The 24,822-nt window shown below is 45.2% G+C and overlaps 1 protein-coding gene across 1 annotated transcript in view; it reads right to left on the minus strand.

Moving 5' to 3' along the window:
* The window catches only part of B3GLCT (beta 3-glucosyltransferase), a 715,243-nt gene that overhangs the window by 245,258 nt on the left and 445,163 nt on the right, over positions 1-24,822 (minus strand). Inside the window, exons 6-7 of the mRNA XM_069759003.1 lie at positions 15,048-15,159; positions 11,149-11,285 (exon numbers count right to left, since the gene is read on the minus strand). Coding sequence (XP_069615104.1) covers positions 11,149-11,285; positions 15,048-15,159 — 249 coding nt within the window. The remainder of the gene's footprint in view (positions 1-11,148; positions 11,286-15,047; positions 15,160-24,822) is intronic.

A 24,822-nucleotide genomic window follows, 5' to 3' on the forward strand; every position in this document is an offset into this window, starting at 1 on the left:
ATCTACCAAAATGCTTGTGCATGCCCTCATCATCTCCCGCATTGACTACTGCAACATCCTTTTCTGCGGCCTCCCTGCTAACACCCTTGCACCTCTCCAGTCCATTCTTAACTCTGCTGCCCGACTAATTCATCTCTCTCCTCGCTACTCCTTTGCTTCCCCCCTCTGCAAATCTCTTCACTGGCTCCCATTCCCTCAGCGTATCCAGTTCAAATTACTAATACTGACCTACAAAGCCATCCACAACCTGTCTCCTCCATATATCTCTGAACTAATATACCGATATCTTCCCTCACGTGATCTCCGGTCCTCCCAAGACCTCCTTCTTTCCTCCACACTTATTCGCTCCTCATCCAACCGACTCCAAGACTTCTACCGAATATCCCCCATCCTCTGGAATTCTTTGCCCCAACATGTCCGACTATGAACCACATTCGGATCCTTCAGACGGAACCTGAAAACCCATCTCTTCAGGAAAGCCTACAGCCTGCACTGACCCCACTGCCACCTCATCACTACCGAAGCTACCGCCTCACCAACACCGGAGCTCCTGCAACCCTCAACCTACTGTCTCCTTCCCCATAATCCTGTAGAATGTAGGCCCGCAAGGGCAGGGTCCTCGCCCTTCTGTATCAGTCTGTCATTGTTAGTTTGTTTACTGTAAGTGATATCTGTAACTTGTATGTAACCCCTTCTCATGTAGAGCACCATGGAATCAATGGTGCTATATAAATAAATAATAATAATTGACATCTGAATGATCTTTAACACTGGGGATAAGCTGTTGTTCGAGATTATTCTGATAAGCACAACTGAGAGGAGGATACAGGTGCATCACCAATCACTGCCATCATCTGTACTCCAAATGAGTACATTGTGATATCAATGCAGCTGACAGCAGCAAATAAACTGGTTAAAAAAAAAGTTTAGTCACTCTTTAAATAAAGAATTCCATTCTACTCTTAAGGTAAGATCTTAGAACCAAAATCAGAATAAGCACAGAAAAATGCCAAGGCCGAGGAAGGCAAAAGCCCTGCTCCCTACGTAGATGCATATATGCAACAAAATATATGAGCTAGTGTAATACTCCTGCACTATACCAACACCAAAGAATATAGAGTACAGAAAACACCAAAAAAGGTAAAATAAAAACCAAAATAGTTTATTAACCCCTTAGCGACCGCCGATACGCCTTTTAACGGCGGCCGCTAAGGGTACTTAAACCACAGCGCCGTTAATTAACGGCGCTGTGGAAAAAGTAAATAGCGCCCCCCAGAGTCGGATTTTCTCCGGGGTCTCGGCTGCCGGGGGTAGCCGAGACCCCAGAGAACATGATTCGGGGGTTTTTTAACCCACCCCGCATTTGCGATCGCCGGTAATTAACCGTTTACCGGCGATCGCAAAAAAAAAAAAAACGCGATCTCTTTTTAATTTCTCTATCCTCCGATGTGATCACACATCGGAGGATAGAGAAAAGGGGTCCCAGGTAGCCCCCCAATACTTACCTATCTTCCCCGATGCTCCTCGTGGCTCCCGGTGGGCGCCGCCATCTTGAAAATGGCGGGCGCATGCGCAGTGCGCCCGCCGGCCGGCCCCGCGAGAATCTTTGGGGTCTCGGCTGCCGGGGGTAGCCGAGACCCCAAAGAGCATGATCGGGGGTCGGTTTTAGCGACCCCTGTTTTGCGATCGCCGGTAATTAACTGTTTACCGGCGACCGCAAAAAAAAAAAAAAAAAAAGCAAAGTAATTCTCTGTCCTCTGATGTGATCGCACATCAGAGGACAGAGAAATAGGGGGATTCGGGGACCCTATCATACTCACCTGTGTCACTGGATCCTCCTGCTGCTCCTCCTGGCCGCCGGCATCTTCTGGGCAAAAGAAAATGGCGGGCGCATGTGCAGTGCGCCCGCCATCTGTCTCCATCTGCCGGCCGGCAGGAGAAGAGCAGTTGGGGCTAAAATTAGGGTTAGGGTTAGGACTAGGGTTAGGGGTAGGGTTAGGGCTAGGGGTAGGGTTAGGGCTAGGGTTAGGGCTAGGGTTAGGGGTAGGGTTAGGGGTAGGGTTAGTGGTAGGGCTAGGGTTAGGGGTAGGGTTAGGGCTAGGGTTAGGGCTAGGGTTAGGGCTAGGGTTAGGGCTAGGGTTAGGGCTAGGGGTAGGGTTAGGGCTAGGGGTAGGGTTAGGGCTAGGGTTAGGGCTAAATTTAGGGTTAGGGTTGGGGCTAAATTTAGAGTTAGGGTTGGCGCTAAATTTAGGGTTAGGCTTCTTTCACACTTACGTCGGTACGGGGCCGTCGCAATGCATCGGCCCGACATACCGACGCACGTTGTGAAAATTGTGCACAACGTGGGCAGCGGATGTAGTTTTTCAACGCATCCGCTGCCCAATCTATGCGCGGTCAGAAATGGCGGATGCGACGTTCAAAAAAAGTTACATTGAACGTTTTTTTGTGCTGACGGTCCGCCAAAACACTGATCCAGTGCACGACAGACGCGACGTGTGGCCATCCGTCACGATCCGTCGGCAATACAAGTCTATGGGCAAAAAACGCATCCTGCGGGCACATTTGCAGGATCCGTTTCTTGTCCAAAATGACGGATTGCGACGGATGCCAAACGACGCAAGTGTGAAAGTAGCCTTAGGGCTAGGGTTAGGGTTGGGGCTAAAGTTAGGGTTAGAGTTGGGATTAGGGTTAGGGTTTAGATTAGGGTTGGTATTAGGGTTAGGGTTGGCATTAGGGTTACGCTTGGGATTAGGGTTAGGTTTGGGATTAGGGTTAAGGTTAGGGTTGTGATTAGGGGTGTATTGGGATTAGGGTTAGGTTTGAGGTTAGTGTTGAGATTAGGATTAGGGGTGTGTTGGATTTAGGGTTTTGATTAGGGTTGACATTAGGGTTGTTTTGGGGTAAGGGTTGGGATTATCGTTAGGGTTAGTGATTAGGATTATGGATCGGGTTGGGATTAGGGTTAGGGGTTGTGTTGGGGTTAGGGTTGGAGCTAGAATTGGGGGGTTTCCACTGTTTAGGTACATCAGGGGGTCTCCAAACACAACAGCCAATTTTGCGCTCAAAAAGTCAAATGGTGCTCCCTCCTTTCTGAGCTCTGCCGTGCGCCCAAACAGTGGGTTACCCCCACATATTTGGCATCAGCATACTCGGGATAAATTGGACAACAACTTCTGGGGTCCAATTTCTCTTGTTACCCTTGTGAAAATAAAAACTTGGGGACTACAAAATCCTTTTTGTGGAAAAAAAATATTTTTTATTTTCACGACTCTGCATTCTAAACTTCTGTGAAGCACTTGGGCATTCAAAGTTCTCACCACACATCTAGATAAGTTCCTTGGGGGGTCTAGTTTCCAAAATGGGGTCACTTGTGGGGGGTTACTACAGTTTAGGTACATCAGGGGCTCTGCAATCGCAACATAATGCCCACAGACCATTCTATCAAAGTCTGCATTCCAAAAAGGCGCTCCTTCCCTTCCGAGCTCTGCCGTGCGCCCAAACAGTGGTTTACCCCCACATATGGTGCATCAGCGTACTCGGGATAAATTGTGCAACAACTATTGCAGTCCAATTTCTCCTGTTACCCTTGTGAAAATAAAAACTTGGGGGCTACAGTATCTTTTTTGTGGAAAAAAAAAATATTTTTTATTTTCACGACTCTGCATTCTAAACTTCTGTGAAGCACTTGGGCATTCAAAGTTCTCACCACACATCTAGATAAGTTCCTTGGGGGGTCTAGTTTCCAAAATGGGGTCACTTGTGGAGGGGTTTCTACTGGTTAGGTACATCAGGGGCTCTGCAAACGCAACATAATGCCCGCAGACCATTCTATCAAAGTCTGCATTCCAAAACGGCGCTCCTTCCTTCCGAGCACTGCCGTGCGCCCAAACAGTGGTTTACCCCCACATATGGGGTACCAGCATACTCAGGACAAATTGGACAACAACTTTTGGCGTCCAATTTCTCTTGTTACCCTTGTGAAAATAAAAACTTGGGGGCTAAAAAATCTTTTTTGTGGAAAAAAATTTTTTTTATATTTTCACGACACTGCATTATAAACTTCGGTTAAGCACTTGGGCATTCAAGGTTCTCACCACACATCTAGATAAGTTCCATGGGGGGTCTAGTTTCCAAAATGGGGTCACTTGTGGGGGATTTCTACTGTTTAGGCACATCAGGGGCTCTCCAAACGCGACATGGCGTCCAATCTCAATTCCAGCCAATTCTACATTGAAAAAGTAAAACGGCGCTCCTTCACTTCCAAGCTCTGCGGTGCGCCCAAACAGTGGTTTACCCTCACATATGGGGTATCTACGTATTCAGGAGAAATCGCACAACAACTTTTGGCGTCCAATTTCTCTTGTTACCTTTGTGAAAATAAAAACTTGGGGGCTAAAAAATCTTTTTTGTGGAAAAAAATTTTTTTTATATTTTCACGACACTGCATTATAAACTTCGGTGAAGCACTTGGGCATTCAAGGTTCTCACCACACATCTAGTTAAGTTCCATGGGGGGTCTAGTTTCCAAAATGGGGTCACTTGTGGGGGGTTTCCACTGTTTAGGCACATCAGGGGCTTTCTAAACGTGACATGGTGTCCGATCTCAATTCCAGCCAATTCTGCATTGAAAAAGTCAAACGGCGCTCCTTCACTTCTAAGTTCTGCGGTGCGCCCAAAAAGTGGTTTACCCCCACATATGGGGTATTGGCGTATTCAGGAGAAATTGCATAACAAAATTTATGGTTACATTTCTGTTTTTACACTTGTGAAAATAAAAAAAATGGTTCTGAATTAAGATGTTTGCCAAAAAAAGTTAAATGTTCATTTTTTCCTTCCACATTGTTTCAGTTCCTGTGAAGCACGTAAAGGGTTAATAAACTTCTTGAATGTGGTTTTGAGAACCTTGAGAGGTGTAGTTTTTAGAATGGTGTCACACTTGGGTATTTTCTATCATATAGACCCCTCAAAATGACTTCAAATGTGATGTGGTTCCTAAAAAAAAATGGTGTTGTAAAAATGAGAAATTGCTGGTCAACTTTTAACCCTTATAACTCCCTAACAAAAAAAAATTTTGTTTCCAAAATTGTGCTGATGTAAAGTCGACATGTGGGAAATGTTATTTATTAACTATTTTTCGTGACATATCTCTCTGATTTAAGGGCATAAAAATACAAAGTTTGAAAATTGCAAAATTTTAAAAATTTTCGCCATATTTCCGTTTTTTTCATAAATAATCGCAAGTAATATCGAAGAAATGTTACCACTAACATGAAGTACAATATGTCACGAAAAAAAATCTCAGAATCAGCGGGATCCATTGAAGCGTTCCAGAGTTATAACCTCACAAAGTGACAGTGGTCAGAATTGCAAAAATTGGCCCGGTCATTAAGTACCAAATTGGCTCTGTCACTAAGGGGTTAAATCAAATACACATACAAAGAATGCTAGCCAAATAGTAGGGCTATACACAAAAGAGGGGAGTAAGTATAGGGAACCTGCTGGCACAGCAGGAGGAACGACGAGTATTAAGGGTGAAATAGCCAAGGGTGAGAATGGCAAACCCTAGTCAAATGGGTAAATGTAGGGTCATGAAAGCCTAATAGGTGAAAAATAAAGGTGTTATGAATAAATACCATGAGGTACTGCCTGATAAGGCAAATCCCCAATAAACCTATATATCCCAAAGGTTAGTTACAACTCACCCATAAGAGCCGATAGTATATAGGTCCTCCCACTGCGACCCCTTGACGCACGTTTCGCATAGATGCTTCTTCAAGAAGGGGAAACGCGCGTCAAGGGTTCAGTGGGAGGACCTATATACTATCGGCTATTATGGGTGAGTTGTAACTAACCTTTGGGATATGTAGGGTTATTGGGGATTCGCCTTATCAGGCAGTGCCTCATGGTATCTATTTATAGCACCTTTATTTTTCACCTATTAGGCTTTCATGACCCTACATTTACCCGTTTGTTATGACCTGGTGGTCAGGACAATAATGGACCTGGTGGTTAAGAGCACACGGAATGACCTGATAGTTACTGATAATAAGGACGAGCTCTGGGACGTGGGAACTCTGCTGACCGCAATCCCTAAACCTATCAAACACACTAGAAATAGCCGTGGATTGCGCCTAACGCTCCCTATGCAACTCGGCACAGCCTAAGAAACTAGCTAGCCCTGAAGATAGAAAAATAAAGCCTACCTTGCCTCAGAGAAATTCCCCAAAGGAAAAGGCAGCCCCCCACATATAATGACTGTGAGTAAAGATGAAAATACAAACACAGAGATGAAATAGATTTAGCAAAGTGAGGCCCGACTTACTGAACAGACCGAGGATAGGAAAGGTTACTTTGCGGTCAGCACAAAAACCTACAAAAAGACCACGCAGAGGGCGCAAAAAGACCCTCCGCACCGACTCACGGTGCGGAGGCGCTCCCTCTGCGTCCCAGAGCTTCCAGCAAGCAAGACAACAAATTAAATAGCAAGCTGGACAGAAAAATAGAAAACCAAAGAAATACAAGCTGGAACTTAGCTTCTGATGGGAAGACAGGTCACAAGAACGATCCAGGAGTGAACTAGACCAATACTGGAACATTGACAGGTGGCATGGAGCAAAGATCTAAGTGGAGTTAAATAGAGCAGCAGCTAACGAATTAACCTCGTCACCTGAGGAAGGAAACTCAGAAACACCCACCAGAGGAAGTCCAAGGACAGAACCAGCCGAAGTACCATTCATGACCACAGGAGGGAGCCTGACAACAGAATTCACAACACCCGTTTGACTAGGGTTTGCTATTCTCACACTTGGCTGTTTCACCTTTATTACTCGTCGTCACTCCTGCTGTGCCAGCAGGTTTCCTATACTTACTCCCCTCTTTTGTGTATAGCCCTACTATTTGGCTAGCATTCTTTGTATGTGTATTTGATTTAATAAACTATTTTGGTTTTTATTTTACCTCTTAAGGTAAGATCACACAGTTTTTTTAGCGGATTTATCTAGCGGATTCACATGAAAAACTGATTCAAATCTGCTTGCAACTACTACCGTAATTTTCGGACTATAAGATGCACTTTTTTGGGGGTGCGTCTAATGGTTCAGATGTACCAGCTCTGGCTGTGGTCGGGAGGTGAGGCAGTGGCAGAGCAGCAGGTCACAGTGTCAGCAGCCCGCTGCTACAGCTAACTCCTGTGCCTGCTGCTAAAGAGAAATGAATATTCACTGCATTCCACACCCATGGGCGTGGAGGGCAATGAATATTCATTTTTCTTTAATAGGATGCTGGTATGATTGGCCCCCATCCCTGTCCTGATATGCAAGGCCCCATCCTTATCCCGGTATGATTGACCTCCACCCGCTACATCGATGGGATCCATCAACTATTGCTCTGTTTAAAAAGCGTCTCCACTTTTGTGCAGCTAACCCACCCACTTACTGCTTCAAGTTTACAGCAATGCATGACAATATATCATGCACGGTACATGACCGCACAGACCATTCATTGCCTCGTCAGGTGCCGAGGACAAAACATGCATGCAATAAAAAAGTGGTGATGAGCAGGGCCTTGACAGAGCAGAAATGTGAGAAATGTTTATTCTTGTTATTTTTTTTTTTTTTTTTTAAGTCCCATACATGAGATTTGATGAGAATTGCTGGCAAACTCTTTCATGGCAATGATCTACCTACAATCTAAGGCCGGAGTCACACTAAAATGTAAAAATTCAGTCCGATGTTGATGCAGAAAAGTCGGACAAGTGTCATGCGAATACAATGCAGTTTTTAACACCTATCATCCGAATGACATGCGAATGCGATCTGTATGCAATACGATTTGAACATCAGCTTTTACACAGAGTAACTCTCTATGAAATTTAAAGATAGATTTCAAAGGAAATATTCTTCAATACATAGATTTTCCTACTCTGACGGGTCACGCTGTGAATTTACTGTACTCGGCTGATGAAATGTCGGGTTTCCTATAAGATGGGTGCATAAAAACCAGAAGGCACACGCATGGTCCGAGTGCTCTTCAATTTTTTTCTCGCACTTATTGACTTGTATTGGTGATTGCGGATTTCGCAGTCCAATCGCAATCCAATCCGAGCTGATTAACAAATCGAAGATGAGCACTGAATCACTGCATAACATTGGTCCGAATGAAATCTGATTTTTCACCGGATTGCATTTGTCCAATTTCATCGCAAGTGTGAGAGAGCCCCAACACTTATGCGACAACTTAAAAGGTTATTCCCATCTTCATGAATGGATATTGTTGGATAGTTCTTGCTAATACAAGCAATTTTGCAATTCTCACTGACCTAATATTGATGACTTATCCAGACATATCAGCCTCAACAAGCTCACTGCGTATCAGTTCAAAAAAGCATGCTTTGATGTCACCAGTCTGGGGAGATCGGTCAAATGAAATGAGCGTGTTTTCAAAAGAGGTGTTTGGCGATTCGGCCAAGATAACATACTGTCCCGATGACTTTACACACATGGAGGAAAGTTTTCACTTCTTAGAAATCATGTATAGTTTAGCTTCAAATACCATGGTTATGATCATACAATTGCCTGCAGGCACATGGGGTCAGATTAATAGGCAACTTTTTTTTACGTCTAGTTCTCTTTATGTATAATTTTAACTACCTTGACAAAACCTTTAACTGGAATAAAAAATTGAATTGCAAAAAATTAGTCCCCAATCAATATAAATCTACCTGTCAATGGTAGGTAGTACTCCACTATAACATCATTCCCAACCTATTTACCTTCATTAGCAAATAAAGTGGTAAATAAAGTGAAGCATCAATAGAAATATCATAAAATATACTTTATTAGACACAATTAAAAACTAAGAAAGGGTGCAAAAGGACAATAAAGAGGGATTTTAATAACACATTTTTCGTCCAATTTTAGCCTCTTATACCATATCCTAACCTTATGACTCTTGGTAGTCGTTGGGTTATGGCTAATTTGATAGGATTTTTTTTGAGTGCATTGGAATGAATTAGGTAACTAACAAGTCAACATGGATACATCCTGGCATTCTTGCACTGTTTAGCTGACCATCTGATTTTGAACTCCCAGGCTATTAATCCCTTCAATACCAATGTGAATTTTTATTGTTATTTGGATACTTGATAGTAAATTGAATTGGAGTAGATGTGATTTCAGCTCTGTATACGGTTATCGTTGTCGCACATTTAGGATTAAAATCCCTCTTTTTGTCCTTTTGCACCCTTTCTTAGTTTTTAATTGTGTCTAATAAAGTATATTTTATGATATTTCTATTGGTGCTTCACTTTATTTACCTAAATGATAATGGAGGTAAATAGGTTGGGAATGCTGGAATTAAAAATGTTGCATTGTTTGACCACAGATATAAAGAAGTGCCGGAAGTACCTTGGCATCAACTTATCCCTCGCCCTATGTGAACAAACATCTATACAGAACTGGTCCGAGAGAGAAAGTTTATGGGGCAGTTAGGAGACACAAGAACAATCTTGGTGTACGTGATATGTCAACGCGTTTCGAAGTATGCATACTTCTTCTTCAGGACAGCCATGATAAATATACATTAAGCTGCTGAATGCATTTTTATCGTAGTAGTCCTGAAGAGGTATGTATACTTCAAAACGCGTTGACAAATCACTTACACTCGGATAGCATCCTTCATCTTGCATCATGGGTCTGCAGCAGCCTGAGCGTCATCAGTGGTTGTGTGCACACATCCGGACTAGGTGAGCACCATTAGACACTTCTTTTGGCATTTTACCCAGATAAGATCTTATTTACGCTTTGTGTCTTTTATTTGGACAAGAACAATCTTATAAGATGGAGCCAAAGAAGGGTGCAGATCATGCACTGAGAATTTCCTTTTCGACTACTTTCTCTTTTGCACCTTCTTCAGGAGAAAGGCCTCTTTCACACTTCCGTTTTTTGCCATCAGTCACAATCCGTTGTTTTAAGAAAAAAAACGGATCCAGCAAATGTTTCTGCTGGATTTGATTTTTTCTCATAGACTGTCCGTCAGGCAGAGACAATGCACAGAGGAATGGTTTTTTTGTACATCGAAAAGTCGGACAGCAATGGATCCTGCGGTGTCTGTCGTTGGCTATAATGGAAGCCTATGGGTGCAGGATCCGTCGCTGACTGTCAAAAGCAGGAATCCAGCGACGGATTCAGTCTTTTGAAACTGAGCATGTGCAGAAGAATTTCCAGTCAGGGAAATTCTCTCTCGCGCACGCTCTCTTTTTACTATTGATGCTGCCTATGCAGCATCAATAGTAAAAAGATATAATGTTAAATAAAAAAACGTGATATTCTCACCTTCCGGCGGCCCTTGCAGCCTTCCCGCTCCTCGCGATGCTCCCCGAAGCTCCTGTTCCCAGGGATGCCTTGCGAAATGACCCCAGATAACGTAGCATCACGCGAGACAGCTACGTCATCACAGGTCATTGTTTCGCAAGGCATCACTGGGAACAGGAGCTGCCGGGAGCATCGCAAGGATCAGGAAGGCTGCGGGGGCCTCGGGAATTGAATGGGCTGTGTTGTGTATGTGTTTTCGCATGTGTGCATATAGCCTTAAATTCCGGCAACTGCCTCGACGGATCCGTAAAAAAAAAAAAAAACGGATCCAGTGCATCAGTTTTTTACAATCTGCACAGGATCCATCCTTTCAACATTTTGACGGATTGTGACTGATTGTAAAAAACGGAAGTGTGAAAGAGGCCTAAAACATGCTGGACTCACACAAGTATCATTATCACTAATTAAATATATAAAGCAGCAAGCTGTCATCGAGCCAAGCCTCAGCGCTTCTTTTCATTCTTAGTTCTGTACAGCAATATCTCAAGAAGAAATCAATCTGATGATGAACTATACAAAGAAAGTGTTCAGCTCGTTAAGTGTTGCCGAACTTTATTTTATCGTGCAACAAGGAGGGACACCTTCTTTTTCATGCAATATTAAATCCTCGTAGAGCCCCATAAATCATGTAAAGTGGAGGCATAATGGAATAATAACTCAATGGTTCACCATAAAATTGTTTTCATAACTTTGCATGAGTTTCATTTATGAATACCAAGTAGAAAACGGCGCTCCTTTAGCATTTTATTCTGCACAAAAGAATCTAAAAAAATATTACCTTCTCACAAGTGGCATACTAAGAGCCCAGCCAGCAGAAAAATCAGGATACTTAAAAAATGTAGGGTCTTCGGCAAAGGCATAATGATGAATGATAGTAGACTCTTCATCATATAAGGATTTCCCCAAAAAATAATTCTACAAAGAAAAGAAGGAAATGGACAAGTTTAAGAGACGATAGTTTATCAGCAAAAATGAGAGATAAATAATTGATACAGTAGATTACTTTCTAATGACTATAGATATTGACAGAACAATAATAGCAAAACATCGAAATCTGTCTAATAGCAGCAGCCAATATTAAACACTTTCTAACACAGCCAGTTTTCATTCTTCGGCAAAATAGAAAAAGTAGGCGCGCACTTACCCTGTTGCGGTGAATATCACTAGATTAGGACATATAAACCCGTTGACCCGTTGGACCCCTTGGACCCGTTGAAGTGCCGTAGAGCACGAAACGACCGTTGTCCGTGGCTGACTCTATCCCTCCCTGCTATCCATTTGTTTATATGTGGGTGTGCCCGCTTTTGGTCGACGGCACTGCCACTGGGTCCCTCATAGTACAATAAATTGTCTCTGGCGGTGGTGGTGCGCACCCAACGTCAGACACACCGTTGTAATATGAGGGGCCCTGGGCCTGTACCGCCGGCCACAAGACAGTTCCCCCCCCCCCAGCTCAAACAGTGCTCTACCACTTGCAAAATTATCTCTCACAGCTCCACCAATGTTTAGTCTATGCGCTGACATCCTTCAATGCCTGGCACTGACAATACCATTGTATTGACATTTTTGTTATGTTAGGCCTTCGAAGCCTGTCTGCGGTCCCTCCTTCCACTAGGCCTCCACTGACCATTGTACTGCTGCCCGTGTACCCTTGGAACCAATTTTAAATTGCCAACAGCCCTATTTTTTTATGTTAGGCCTTCGAAGCCTGTCTGCGGTCCCTCCTTCCACTAGGCCTCCACTGACCATTGTACTGCTGCCCTTGTACCACTGGAACCAATTTTAAATTGCCAACAGCCCTATTTTTTAGGACATATAAACCCGTTGACCCGTTGGACCCCTTGGACCCGTTGAAGTGCCGTAGAGCACGAAACGACCGTTGTCCGTGGCTGACTCTATCCCTCCCTGCTATCCATTTGTTTATATGTCCTAATAAAGTGATATTCACCGCAACAGGGTAAGTGCGCGCCTACTTTTTCTATTTTGCCATTGGATTCTGTATATATTTTTTCTGGCAGCAGCACCCCGTTGATTCAGGTGTAAAGGATTCATACAGCCAGTATCACTTTCTGTGGTGCTAGACCGATAATATAATACGGTCATTGAGTTTGACCTTTGAGCAGTGCGGATGTGTGTTTTCTCTACTATTGAGTTTTCATTCTTCACTTTCTTTCAGGTTTTCAAGTCTTAACTGAAAGCTTCTATAGTTCTTTTGTGTCTCCTCTCCATTGTAAAGGTACCGTCACACTAAGCGACGCTGCAGCGATACCGATAAAAACAAACACTTCATACTTACCTACCGCTGTCTGTCCTCCGGCGCTGTGCTTCTCTGCACTCCTCTGCACTGACTGTGAGCACAGCGGCCGGAAAGCAGAGCGGTGACGTCACCGCTCTGCTTTCCGGACGCTGTGCTCACAGCCAGTGCAGGAGGAGTGCAGAGAAGCAGAGCGTCGGGGACAGACAGCGGTAGGTAAGTATGAAGTGTTTTTTTTTTTTACTTTTACGCTGGTAACCAGGGTAAACATCGGGTTACTAAGCGCGGCCCTGTGCTTAGTTACCCGATGTTTACCCTGGTTACCAGTGAAGACATCGCTGGATCGGTGTCACACACGCCGATCCAGCGATGTCAGCGGGAGATCCAGCGACGAAATAAAGTTCTGGACTTTCTTCAGCGACCAACGATCTCCCAGCAGGGGCCTGATCGTTGGTCGCTGTCACACATAACGATTTCCTTAATGATATCGTTGCTACGTCACAAAAAGCAACGATATCGTTAACGATATCGTTAAGTGTGACGGTACCTTTAGAGTCTACAAAAAGCCTTGTGTAGCTTGATCCTGCAGTAACACTCCCCCCTACATCTAGCCATCATTAAGGCAGTAGGTTAGGCCTCTTTCACATTTCCGTCGGGATGACGTATCGACGGACGTTGTGAATTCTTTGCACGACGTTGGCAGCGGATGGACGCATCCACTGCCCATTCTGCAGTCCGGGGAGGAGGGGGCGGACTTTCGGCCGCGCATGCTCAATCGAAAATGCCGGACCCCTCACAAAAAAAAAAAAAAAACGTTACATTGAACGGTTTTTGTGACGAGGGTCCACCAATTACCGATGCATCCAGTGCACAACGTATGGAACGTGTGTCCATACGTCGTCATGCGTCGGTTATACAAGTCTATGTGCAAAAAACGCATCCTGCGGGCAACTTTGCAGGATGCGTTTTTTGCACAGAACGACGCATTGCAACGTGTTCAAAAAGACGGAAGTGTGAAAGAGGCCTTAGCAAGAAGTAGGCAACAGATGAAAAAGTATAACTTCAAGACCCGACTACAGAGGGTTTGTTTGTAGTCTGTTACCGTTGGGATGCATACGTGTTCAGACACAAAACTGTACGAGACTTGAACAAAACTATCCGCAAAGTCACCGTACTTCATTTTAAAAGCATCAAAAGTAAGGAAAAAAGATAAATTGTAATCACAACAGAGGACCCTAATTGGTGTCCAATAATTCTGAGCTTCCCATTAATTTACAACTGGATTTTTTGGGATTCTGGTATTTCTGATGTCAAGAATAAATCTGCAGGCTGCCCAATGTCTTGTCATCAAAAATACTAGAAAAACACAAGTGAACAGACCCTTATGTTAGTCACATTACACATTCGTATACCAAGTGTTTCATGACATTTTCATTAAGGGAATAACATTTAAGTTACAAAATAAATGAAGATTGTAAAAGCCTTTTAAGAGCTAATTTAAGGGAAACAGTGCAGCTACAAGGCTTCTTGGATAATCCAAAAAACTAGATGAATCATTGATAGATCCATATTGAATTCTGCACATGAAGCAAGTCTCTAATCCAATCCTAGGAGAATTAAGAGAAGTCTGTGGATTCAGACAAGCCTACATAGTGCTGTGCCTGTAAATGCTGAACACGACAAGGTTCACCTCTCTCATGAGGGAACAAGATGAACTGCTTACTTTTTTTTTATAACCGAGCATACTACATTTTCAGAAGTCATTTCTTCCACAGATAGTCTCAAATCATTTCAATTAAGAAGACATGCCTAAGAATATTAAACTATTCCCAAATTGCTCACTTACATATCCTATTTTGCGCCATAGGGGCGCATAAGAAAATACTTTTTGTACTTTAACTTGATCAGGCAATCCATGATACTGGAGATTTTCGGAGCACCCAATTCTGCCTGAATGATCGCGGGAGATATCCCGACTACATAGAATGAAGGTATATATCAATACAAATGAAATGTTCTTACAGGTCTGGTGGTCCTACCTTTCATTTATTCATTTGTTTGCTTGAATTACTGTACTCCTCAATTCATACGAGAGGAAAAATAGCCATAGACATCAATGCTACCATGCAGTCCTGCCTTTCACATATATTAACCCACTATAATACATATATCCTGTTTCACCGATTTATGTTTGTGATGTTATTTCATTATAGTATATTCTTGGTTGAGAAGGGTCTACATTGCGGGGACTGGAGGTGGTTTTGGGACTGGATTTGTGATAATAATTTCTACTTTGCTCTACAGGGTGTCTTAAATTTAACTTTGGATTGGTTTCTGCTGATATCTCCTAGATGTATTTTTTCCTTGGTTGCACTGATATTTGATTGAAAATTTGTAATAAACACTGATTTTAGTCATCATACCTGAGAGTTGTCGAATCTCTGCAGTGTTTCTAGAAGATTTCTAAGGCTCACTGATGTGTCTTCTTCACAGAAAAATATCCAGGAAGAATTTTTGCCAAAATTATCTGCAAAACTTTAACAGATGAATATTTATGAGAATGATGGCAACAAAAACAGTTTCAAATGGTGAAGTTAAAAACAGGACACAAAGGATACACCCTGGTGCACTCAAAGTACTAAACAGGGAAACACCACAATAAATTCATAGAGTCTGTATGGCAGCGAAGTCTGGGGTCCTCACACCTACCCAGACTGGTCAAAGTGGGACTCCAGTCCAACAGAAATATTCCACCTGGAATTCTGCAAGCACCTTCTCCAGGTCCATCGGAGCACCTCCAACAGTGCTTGTCGGGCCGAGCTGGGCAGATTCCCTCTACACCTAACAGTTCTAAAGAGGGCGCTGTCATTCCGGGCTCACCTGCATAGGAGCAATCCAAGCTCCCATCACCATAAAGCCCTGATACACGAAGGTGAAACAGAAAAACCAGAACCCCCGGAACAGCCCAGCCAAACCCAACCGGAGCAGAACACCAATCACAACAACCTGACAAAAGCCGGAATTAGGAAGATGGCAGATGAAGGCCAGGAGAGGTATGTCAGTGACTGGAAGAATTATATCATCAGCTCACAGAAACTGACCATGTACCGGAGCCTACAGAGAGACTACAGACTGGCCCCATATCTGGAGAAACTCCCGGACCCCAGAGACCGCCAGATCCTGAGCCGATATAGACTCAGTGCCCACAGTCTGGCCATCGAATGTGGCAGACACAGGCAGAGCTACAAGCCCAGGGAGGAAAGACTGTGCCAACACTGTGATCAGGAGGCCATAGAGGACGAAACCCACTTCCTGCTACACTGCTCCAAATACTCAGCAGTGAGGGACACTCACTTCAGGAGACTCTCACATCTCTTCCCAGACTTCATCACCATGAAGGAGGAAGAGAAAACATATATCCTGCTGGGAGAAGAAGAGAGAGCGGTGGAGATAGCAGCGCGGTATGTGAGCGAATGTCATAGACTGCGAGAAAGAGAACTATGATGCCATGGACTATAGCCCCCAACCTGGACCTGCCCCATCCACCTCCCCTATGCCATGGACTATAGCCCCCACAATGGACCTGCCCCATCCACCTCCCCTATGCCATGGACTATAGCCCCCAACCTGGACCTGCCCCATCCACCTCCCCTATGCCATGGACTATAGCCCCCAACCTGAACCTGCCCTATCCACCTCCCCTATGCCATGGACTATAGCCCCCAACCTGGATCTGCCCCATCCACCTCCCCTATGCCATGGACTATAGCCCCCAACCTGGATCTGCCCCATCCACCTCCCCCACAGCTCCTACCCAACATCCCCACAGTCCCTATCCCTATTGCCTCTATACACTTGCTTTGGCAAAACTGATGTGTATTTAGTCCTGCCAATAAAGCTTCTTTGAATCTTGAATCTTGAGTCCAGGTAGAAGTAGGTTTTTTTTTTTAAATGAACAATAGATAAAAAAGAGGAAAAAAGTCTGGAAACAAACTGAATAAAGACAGTTAGGAAAAAAATTGTGGATAGGTGATCATGGTATTTTATTGCGAAAACTGATTAATATTTCTTCTCCAAGTGTCAAAAGAAAAGATATGGTGCATGTAACAACCATACAATAACACAATAATTAATCCACGTATCACTTCTAATGTATCTTCAGTTGTTATCAAATTCTTTTCAACCTAATTTTTAGAAAATAAATAAATAAATCAGATATTTAACTGCCAATTACTGATCACTAGATATCTGCAGCTGTCGCTCCCTTCGACTGTAATGTTCAGTTACAGCTTTCTGTCCAATATATCTTGACAGGGTATAGTTAAAGGGTTATCCCCATCTTACAAGTAATCATCAATTCACTGGACAGGCATTTGAGATGTTCCGTTGAATGCAGTGATCATGGGTGAGCGCCACCGCTCTTTTTCATTCTTTGTCTGCTAGAGATAGCCGCATGTTTCACTGAATTCTCCTCCCAAAAAAATAGCTTATTTCTTCAAGAAAATGTGTGTATACGTTATTTTACTGATACTGCAGCTCAGCTCTACTGAAGTGGAAACGTTTGATCTGCAAAACCACAGACAACCAGAGGAACGTTGTGGACACAGTTTCGAGAATAAATAGCCATGTTTATCAAATCCTGGCAAACCACTCTATTGATGATATCTATAATAATTCTGTCCATTTATCTACAGTGATTGTCACTAAAACTGTCCAAATGATAGTTAAAACTGTGTCTCCAGGGGTGTTTTTACCATGGGGGAAACACAAGCACCTCGTTACAGGCACAGCTCTTCTGTGACTGTTTGAAGGGGCAAAGGATTGTAAACATTTTGGCAGATTAGCAATAATTTTGTGTATTTTCCCATTTTCAGTTGGGGGCGCAAGTTTACTTTTGTTTCTCAATCTAATATGGAAAGAAAACACACTATATAACATAACAGGGAATATTTAAAGGGATATTCAGTAGGTAGTTGTCATAACCTATTCCCCAGATTGTTGATAGGCTCTAGAACAGTGTGAGTCCAACTACTGGAAATGCCCATCGATTGACTGAACATAGTAATAAAAATAATAATAATAATAATTTTTATTTATATAGCGCCAACATATTCCGCAGCGCTTTACAAATTATAGAGGGGACTTGTACAGACAATAGACATTACAGCATAACAGAAATACAGTTCAAAACAGATACCAGGAGGAATGAGGGCCCTGCTCGCAAGCTTACAAACTATGAGGAAAAGGGGAGACACGAGAGGTGGATGGTAACAATTGCTTTAGTTATTCGGACCAGCCATAGTGTAAGGCTCGGGTGTTCATGTAAAGCTCCATGAACCAGTTAACTGCCTAAGTATGTAGCAGTACAGACACAGTGGGCTATTAACTGCATAAAGTGAATGAGAACATGATGCGAGGAACCTGATTGTTTTTTGTTTTTGTTTTTTTTATAAATAGGCGACACAGGGATAGTTAGGTTAAAGGGACTCTGTCACCTGAATTTGGTGGGACTGGTTTTGGGTCATATGGGCGGAGTTTTCGGGTGTTTGATTCACCCTTTCCTTACCCGCTGGCTGCATGCTGGCTGCAATATTGGATTAAAGTTCATTCTCTGTCCTCCATAGTACACGCCTGCGCAAAGCAATCTTGCCTTGTGCAGGCGTGTACTATGGAGGACAGAGAATGAACTTCAATCCAATATTGCAGCCAGCATGCAGCCAGCGGGTAAGGAAAGGGTGAATCAAAAACCCAAAAACTCCGCCCATATGACCCAAAACCAGTCCCGCCAAATTCAGGTGACAGGTTCCCTTTAATGCATTGAGGCGGTAGGCCAGTCTGAACAAATCAGTTTTTAGCGTTCGCTTAAAACTGTGGGGATTGGGGATTAATCGTATTAACCTAGGTAGTGCATTCCAAAGAATCGGCGCAGCACGTGTAAAGTCTTGGAGACGGGAGTGGGAGGTTCTGATTATTGAGGATGCTAACCTGAGGTCATTAGCGGAGCGGAGGGCACGGGTAGGGTGGTAGACTGATACCAGGGAGGAGATGTAGGGTGGTGCTGAGCCATGGAGTGCTTTGTGGATGAGGGTAGTAGTTTTGTACTGGATTCTGGAGTGGATGGGTAGCCAGTGTAATGACTGGCACAAGGTAGAGGCATCAGTGTAACGGTTGGTGAGGAATATGATCCTGGCAGCAGCATTCAGGACAGATTGGAGCGGGGAAAGTTTGGTAAGAGGGAGGCCGATTAGTAGAGAGTTACAATAGTCCAGACGAGAATGAATAAGTGAAACAGTAAGAGTTTTTGCAGAGTCGAAAGTAAGAAAAGGGCGAATTCTAGAAATGTTTTTGAGATGCAGGTAAGAAGAGCGAGCCAGTGATCGGATGTGGGGGGTGAATGAAAGGTCAGAATCAAGGATGACCCCAAGGCAGCGGGCATGTTGCTTTGCAGTAATGGTTGAACCGCACACGGAGATGGCATAGTACTTTTATCCCTGCCAAAATAGAGCTGAATTTTGCAGGCAAGTCTGCCACTCATTCACTTCTTATGCGACTGCCCAGAATGAGGAGTACAGCATGGCGGCAGTCCCTTAGAGGATGAAGGGAGCGACAGTCGAGCATGCGCACTGCTGTTCCATTCTAACAATAAAAAAGGTGCCCGCTTCTGGTAATCAGTTGGGTTCTTTGGGTCTCAGTTAATAGACCTCTACTCTCCTAAGTAATCCCACCTCTACGGATCCAGAAGTTATCACTCATCCTGTGGATAGGTGATAAATGGGAATTCCAGTCAGAGGTACTGTTATGGAACTCGTAATGCCCTATAATGCTATTAACCTGCAGATATAGGGCTAGTCTGCAGAATAATAACATTATGAAGACTCCCGGCCACTGAACTGAAAATGCAGCACCTGATAGAAAATAAACTTTCTCTCCACCTGGAGATTACAGTCATTCACGTATGTCTGTAGCAATTACAGTCACTGCTCACAGCACTGTAAGCACATCCCGGCACTGACAGCTGGCTCAGGAACACAGCAGTGCAGAGCGAGCTGTCAATCACTGCCGAGATTTGCTTACCGCCGCGGTGCTCAGTGCTGTCAGTGGCAAGTGTAATTGCTCTGGACACACCTGCATGACTGAAAGCTGGCGGCTCCTGGGAGAAAAAATTAATTTCCTCCAAGGTCAAATACTTTCAGTAATGAGGACAGACACCTTCACAATGGCATTAACCTGCAGATTAAGCCTATATCTGCAGGGTAATCACATTAATGGACCTCACAGGTTCCCTTTAAGTAAGTTCATAGGTAAACTCTACTTCATTATTCTTAGTAAATGACTGCACACATTCAGGGATCCCCAACCTTTCTTACCAGTAGCATAGCTACCAGGGGGCAAAGGGCCCTGCACTGTAATAGGTCCATTGGTAGCTACACTACTGTCAACTGAATAGGCATGTGCAACGTGCCCATATAGTTAGTCGCCCTGCTCTGTCGCAGTGTTTATCTCCAAGCACCGCCACCAGGCCACTATGGGGCCCTTGAGCAGGAGTGGGGGCCCAGTGCCAGGATTGTGCTACCCGCCCGCTATTGAAAGTTCAACTGTATCAGCTGGAAACCGATACACTTGAAAGCACTAATCAAACAGGGAGCGTCATGCTCCTTCTCCCATGATTGCATCTGACATCCCTAGCACAGACACTGATAGCGCTAGCGACGGTGTCATTACTTGATGCCCGCTGTCCTGAGATGAGCGGGTGCTTAGAGCAGTAGGGGAACAAGAAGGAGAGGTGAGTATTGTATTTATATTTTATGGAGAGTTCATTATACTGTATATAGCCTGCCTATGGGGAGTGCATTATACTATGTAGGGTCTGCTTATGGGGAGTGCATTATACTATATAGAGTCTGCCTATTGGGACTGCATGATAATATATAGTCTGTGTCAGGATTCCCCTGACCGCTGCCACCAATTTGTCACAATTCACACCGTGACCGTGACCCCTATGTTACGGGTCGGGGTGGCTTTGGGCCAACAGACAGCTATCACATGTGAAGGGGGGCTTATCTTAGTTATCCCCCCACTGCTAACAATGTGATGAGAAAACACACACAAGGCTATTGACCTCTTAGTTTACAGCAGGGGCTTATTCTAGGTATCCCACTGCTTTCAATATACCACAAACTGCAGGGATTTATGTATATCCCGCTTACAGTTCCACTTAACACTTGCAGCTCTCTGTCGCCCCCTTACTCTCAGGTCAGATTAGGTACTGCACCCTGGGTAATTAGTCTCCAGAAAGGCTGCCTGCTATGTACTGGCTATTGGGCACGCTGCAGCGACGCGATAAACTACTCCCACTCAGGCAGGAACAATAATTATCAACCCCGCAGCCGCTTCAGCATCACCCAAAAGTCTGCACACTATCGGTATCACTGCCACCAGCTTCGATTAAACGGGTCCGAAGCTAACCCAACACAACAGTAGCGTATTTCCCTTCAGAAGACTTAGGGTACGGTTTAGAACAGGAGAACGGACTAATATTAAATATTATATTCCATAAAAATTAGGCAGTGCTTTATCAAAAATATTTTATAAAGATGTTACAAATGAGACAATTGCAAATATGTACACGGGTAATTATAACATAAAGGGAATAAAGGAGAAAAGATAACACTCACATGTTCAAAGCATGGCAGGCAACCATACATCCCAGCTCATTTGGACGTGCTGCTGGCTTCAGGAGAAGACAAGAAGTCCAGAAGAAGAAATCAAGCAGAAGACTGAGCTGGGGAGCCTGCCACAAACTTATAACTTTAAGGCTGTGACATCACAGAAAGGCTGGCTTATCCAGACCCTCCTCTCTCTACATTCTGGGTAAACTTTAATCTATTTTCTCTGATTTCTATAACTTCACTACAAAACATGTCAGAGTCATAAAAAACCTAGCATTCATCTCGGATTAACGTGAGCATTCTAATGAGATCAAATATGTCCTATCTGGGATACATATTTACAGAGAAAACCCTACTTCCTTACCAGACGGAGTTAGAAGCTCAGGTTTTACGTGGTGAATAGATCCACCGAGGGGTGTAAAGAATATATATTTTCGTGTTTTTTACGTAAACGGGTTGTGTAATATCTTAACAAAACAAGACAAAGGACTTCCATGCATTTCTGGAAAGTTAGAATCCAGTTCTAGCCTGTCACTTTCCACTGCAAGAATGCCGGTCGTAAATACTTAGGCTCTCTGAGCTAGAGGTAATAAACTCTTCCTCCCCCATCTACATTGGCAAAGCAGCTCTTGGCTGAGTGAAAGGGAAGGAATTTGAAGTTACAAACTGTTGCAGCATCACTCCAAGAAGGGGGGCTTAGCCCACGCAGGCTAGCAAGAGAACTACTTATGATATTTCATACCATATCGTGACACCTCCCTTTTTTTGTGTGCGCTAGGGAGGCAGTACCCCACGGTATGCCTCCATGGGCACCTCAGTAGGTTCACCCTGGCGGGAGAGTCCATCTGCATTCCCATGCTCTTTGCCCGTTTTGTGTTCAATGGTGAAGTCAAACTGCTGAAGGGCAAGGCTCCAGCGTAGCAACCTGCCGTTGGTTCCACACATGGCGTTTAGCCAGCGCAGAGGGTTGTGGTCGGTAACCACAGTGAAGGGGCGACCGTACAAGTAGGGCTGCAAGCGCTGCAGGGCCCAGACTATGGCCAGGCACTCCTTCTCGATGGTGGAGTAGGCCACTTCCCTCGGCAAAAGCTTCCGGCTCAGGTATAACACGGGGTGCTCTTGGTCCTCCGAGTCAACCTGGCTGAGCACAGCACCAAGGCCAAACTCGCTGGCGTCGGTCTGCACCAAGAACGGTCGACTGCTGTCGACTGCTTTCAACACAGGGGCGTTGCACAGTGCGGTTTTCAACGCCTGGAAGGCCCCCTCACAGCCATCTGTCCAGTTGATGATGTGGGGTAGCTTCTTCCTGGTGAGGTCCGTCAAAGGTTTTGCCAGGCTACTATAGTGCTGTACGAAGCGCCTATAGTACCCTGCAGTGCCCAAGAAGGACATCACCTGTTTCTTGGTCACGGGAGTGGGCCAGTTCACGATCACTCCCACTTTGTCAGGCTCTGGCTTCAGGGTGTTCCCGCCTACCCGGTGCCCCAGGTAGTGAACCTCCCTCATGCCCATCTGGCACTTTCCGGGCTTGATAGTCAGTCCTGCTTAGTGAATTCGCCTGAGCACCTCCTCGAGATGCTGCAGGTGTTCCTCCCAGGAGAAACTGAAGATGGCAATGTCATCCAAGTACGCCACTGCGTACTTCTCCAGTCCCTGAAGCAGGAGATTGACCAGCCTCGGGGCTCAGGGGAATCTGCCAGTATCCTCGACTCAGATCCATTATTGTTAGGTAATCTGCGCCAGCTAACTTATCCAGCAGCTCCTCGATGCGCGGCATTGGGTGCGCGTCGGAGGCTGTGATGGCGTTGAGCCCCCTGTAGTCCACGCAGAACCGGGTGGTCCGGTCCTTCTTTGGCACGAGAACTACAGGTGATGCCCACGCGCTCTTTGACCGTCGAATCACCCCCAGTTGTAACATCTCATCGATCTCTTGGCGCATAATCTGCTGCACCTGGTCAGAGATTCGATAGGGTGTTCGCCGTAGTGGGGCGTGATTCCTGGTATCCACCTCGTGGACGGCTAACTCAGTCCTCCCAGGTCGGTTGGAGAACACGGCCCGGAAGGGTTCCAATGTGGTGGGCAACTGCAACCGCTGGGGTTCAGTTAACGAGGCGCTTACCTCCACGTCCTCGATGGACCCATTGGCCTTGGCTTGGGCCAGCATGTCCAGGAGGGTGTCTTCCTCACCGTCTTCGGTCAAGCTGCAGACCGGTAGGACGAAAGGTTCACGTTCGTGATGAGCCTTCATCATGTTGACGTGAAAGGCCTTTCGCCTACCCCGAGCGTGGTCAAGCGTGACCACGTAAGTGACCGGGTTGAGCTGTTGGTGGACGACGTACGGGCCCTCCCAGGCTGCCTGAAGCTTATCCGTTGGTACGGGGACCAGCACCCACACCTTTTGACCCACGTGGTAGGTCCGCTCCCGGGCGTTCTGGTCATACCAGTGCTTCTGATCAGCCTGAGCCTGCGTCATGTTGTCATGCACCAACTGTGTCAAGGTCTGCATCTTGTCACGGAAGCGCATGAAATACTCCACTATGGACACTTCAGAAGGGTTTGGCTCCTCTTCCCAGGATTCTCTTACCAACCCAAGGGGTCCCCGGACTCGCCTGCCGTACAGGAGCTCGAAGGGGGAGAACCCCGTCGAGGCCTGCGGAACCTCTCGGTAAGCGAACAGCAGGTGTGGGAGGTACCGGTCCCAGTCACACCCTTGAGTCTCAACCAGCATGCGTAGCATCTGTTTGAGGGTACCATTGAAGCGTTCACACAAGCCATTGGTCTGTGGGTGATACGCACTCAATACCAGGTGCTTCACCTGCATTCTCTTACAGAGAGCCTCCATTAGGCGAGACATAAATTGGGTCCCTTAATCAGTAAGCATTTCCCTGGGAAACCCTACACGTGAAAAGATGGCCAACAGGGCATCCGCCACCTTATCTGCCCTAGTTCACGACAGAGCTACTGCCTCTGGGTACCGGGTAGCGTAGTCTACCACAGTAAGGATGTATTGCTTTCCAGAGCTGCTGGGGACAGCCAGCGGCCCCACAATGTCCACCGCGATCCTCTGGAAAGGCTCCTCTATCACTGGCAAAGGGATCAGGGGAGCCTTAAGAGCAGGCCCCGCCTTCTCCACTCTTTGACAAGTGATACAGGAGCGGCAGTAGTTCGACACATCTGTCCCCATCTTAGGCCAATAGAAGTGTTGAGACAGCCGGGCCTTAGTTTTGCTGATCCCCAAGTGTCCAGCTAGCGGGATCTCATGGGCAATCTGCAACAACTCACCCCGGAATTGCTGCGGGATGACCAGCTGTCTTTCCCTCAACCACTCCTTTTGTGATTCTCCGGGTACTGTCTCCCGGTACAACCTTCCTTGTTCCCAGAACACCTTCTCCTTATCAGTCTCGGAGAAGCGCGTCCCGGCGAGTTGTCTCAAACTCTCTAGGCTCGCATCTGTGTGCAGAGCGGCCTGAAACTCCTGGCCAGGGGAAGCCAGAAGCGACGTCAGGGTCCCTTCCCCACGGGAACCCTC

This window comes from Ranitomeya imitator, chromosome 3 (genome assembly GCF_032444005.1).
Source record: "Ranitomeya imitator isolate aRanImi1 chromosome 3, aRanImi1.pri, whole genome shotgun sequence".
Classification (NCBI taxonomy): domain Eukaryota; kingdom Metazoa; phylum Chordata; class Amphibia; order Anura; family Dendrobatidae; genus Ranitomeya; species Ranitomeya imitator.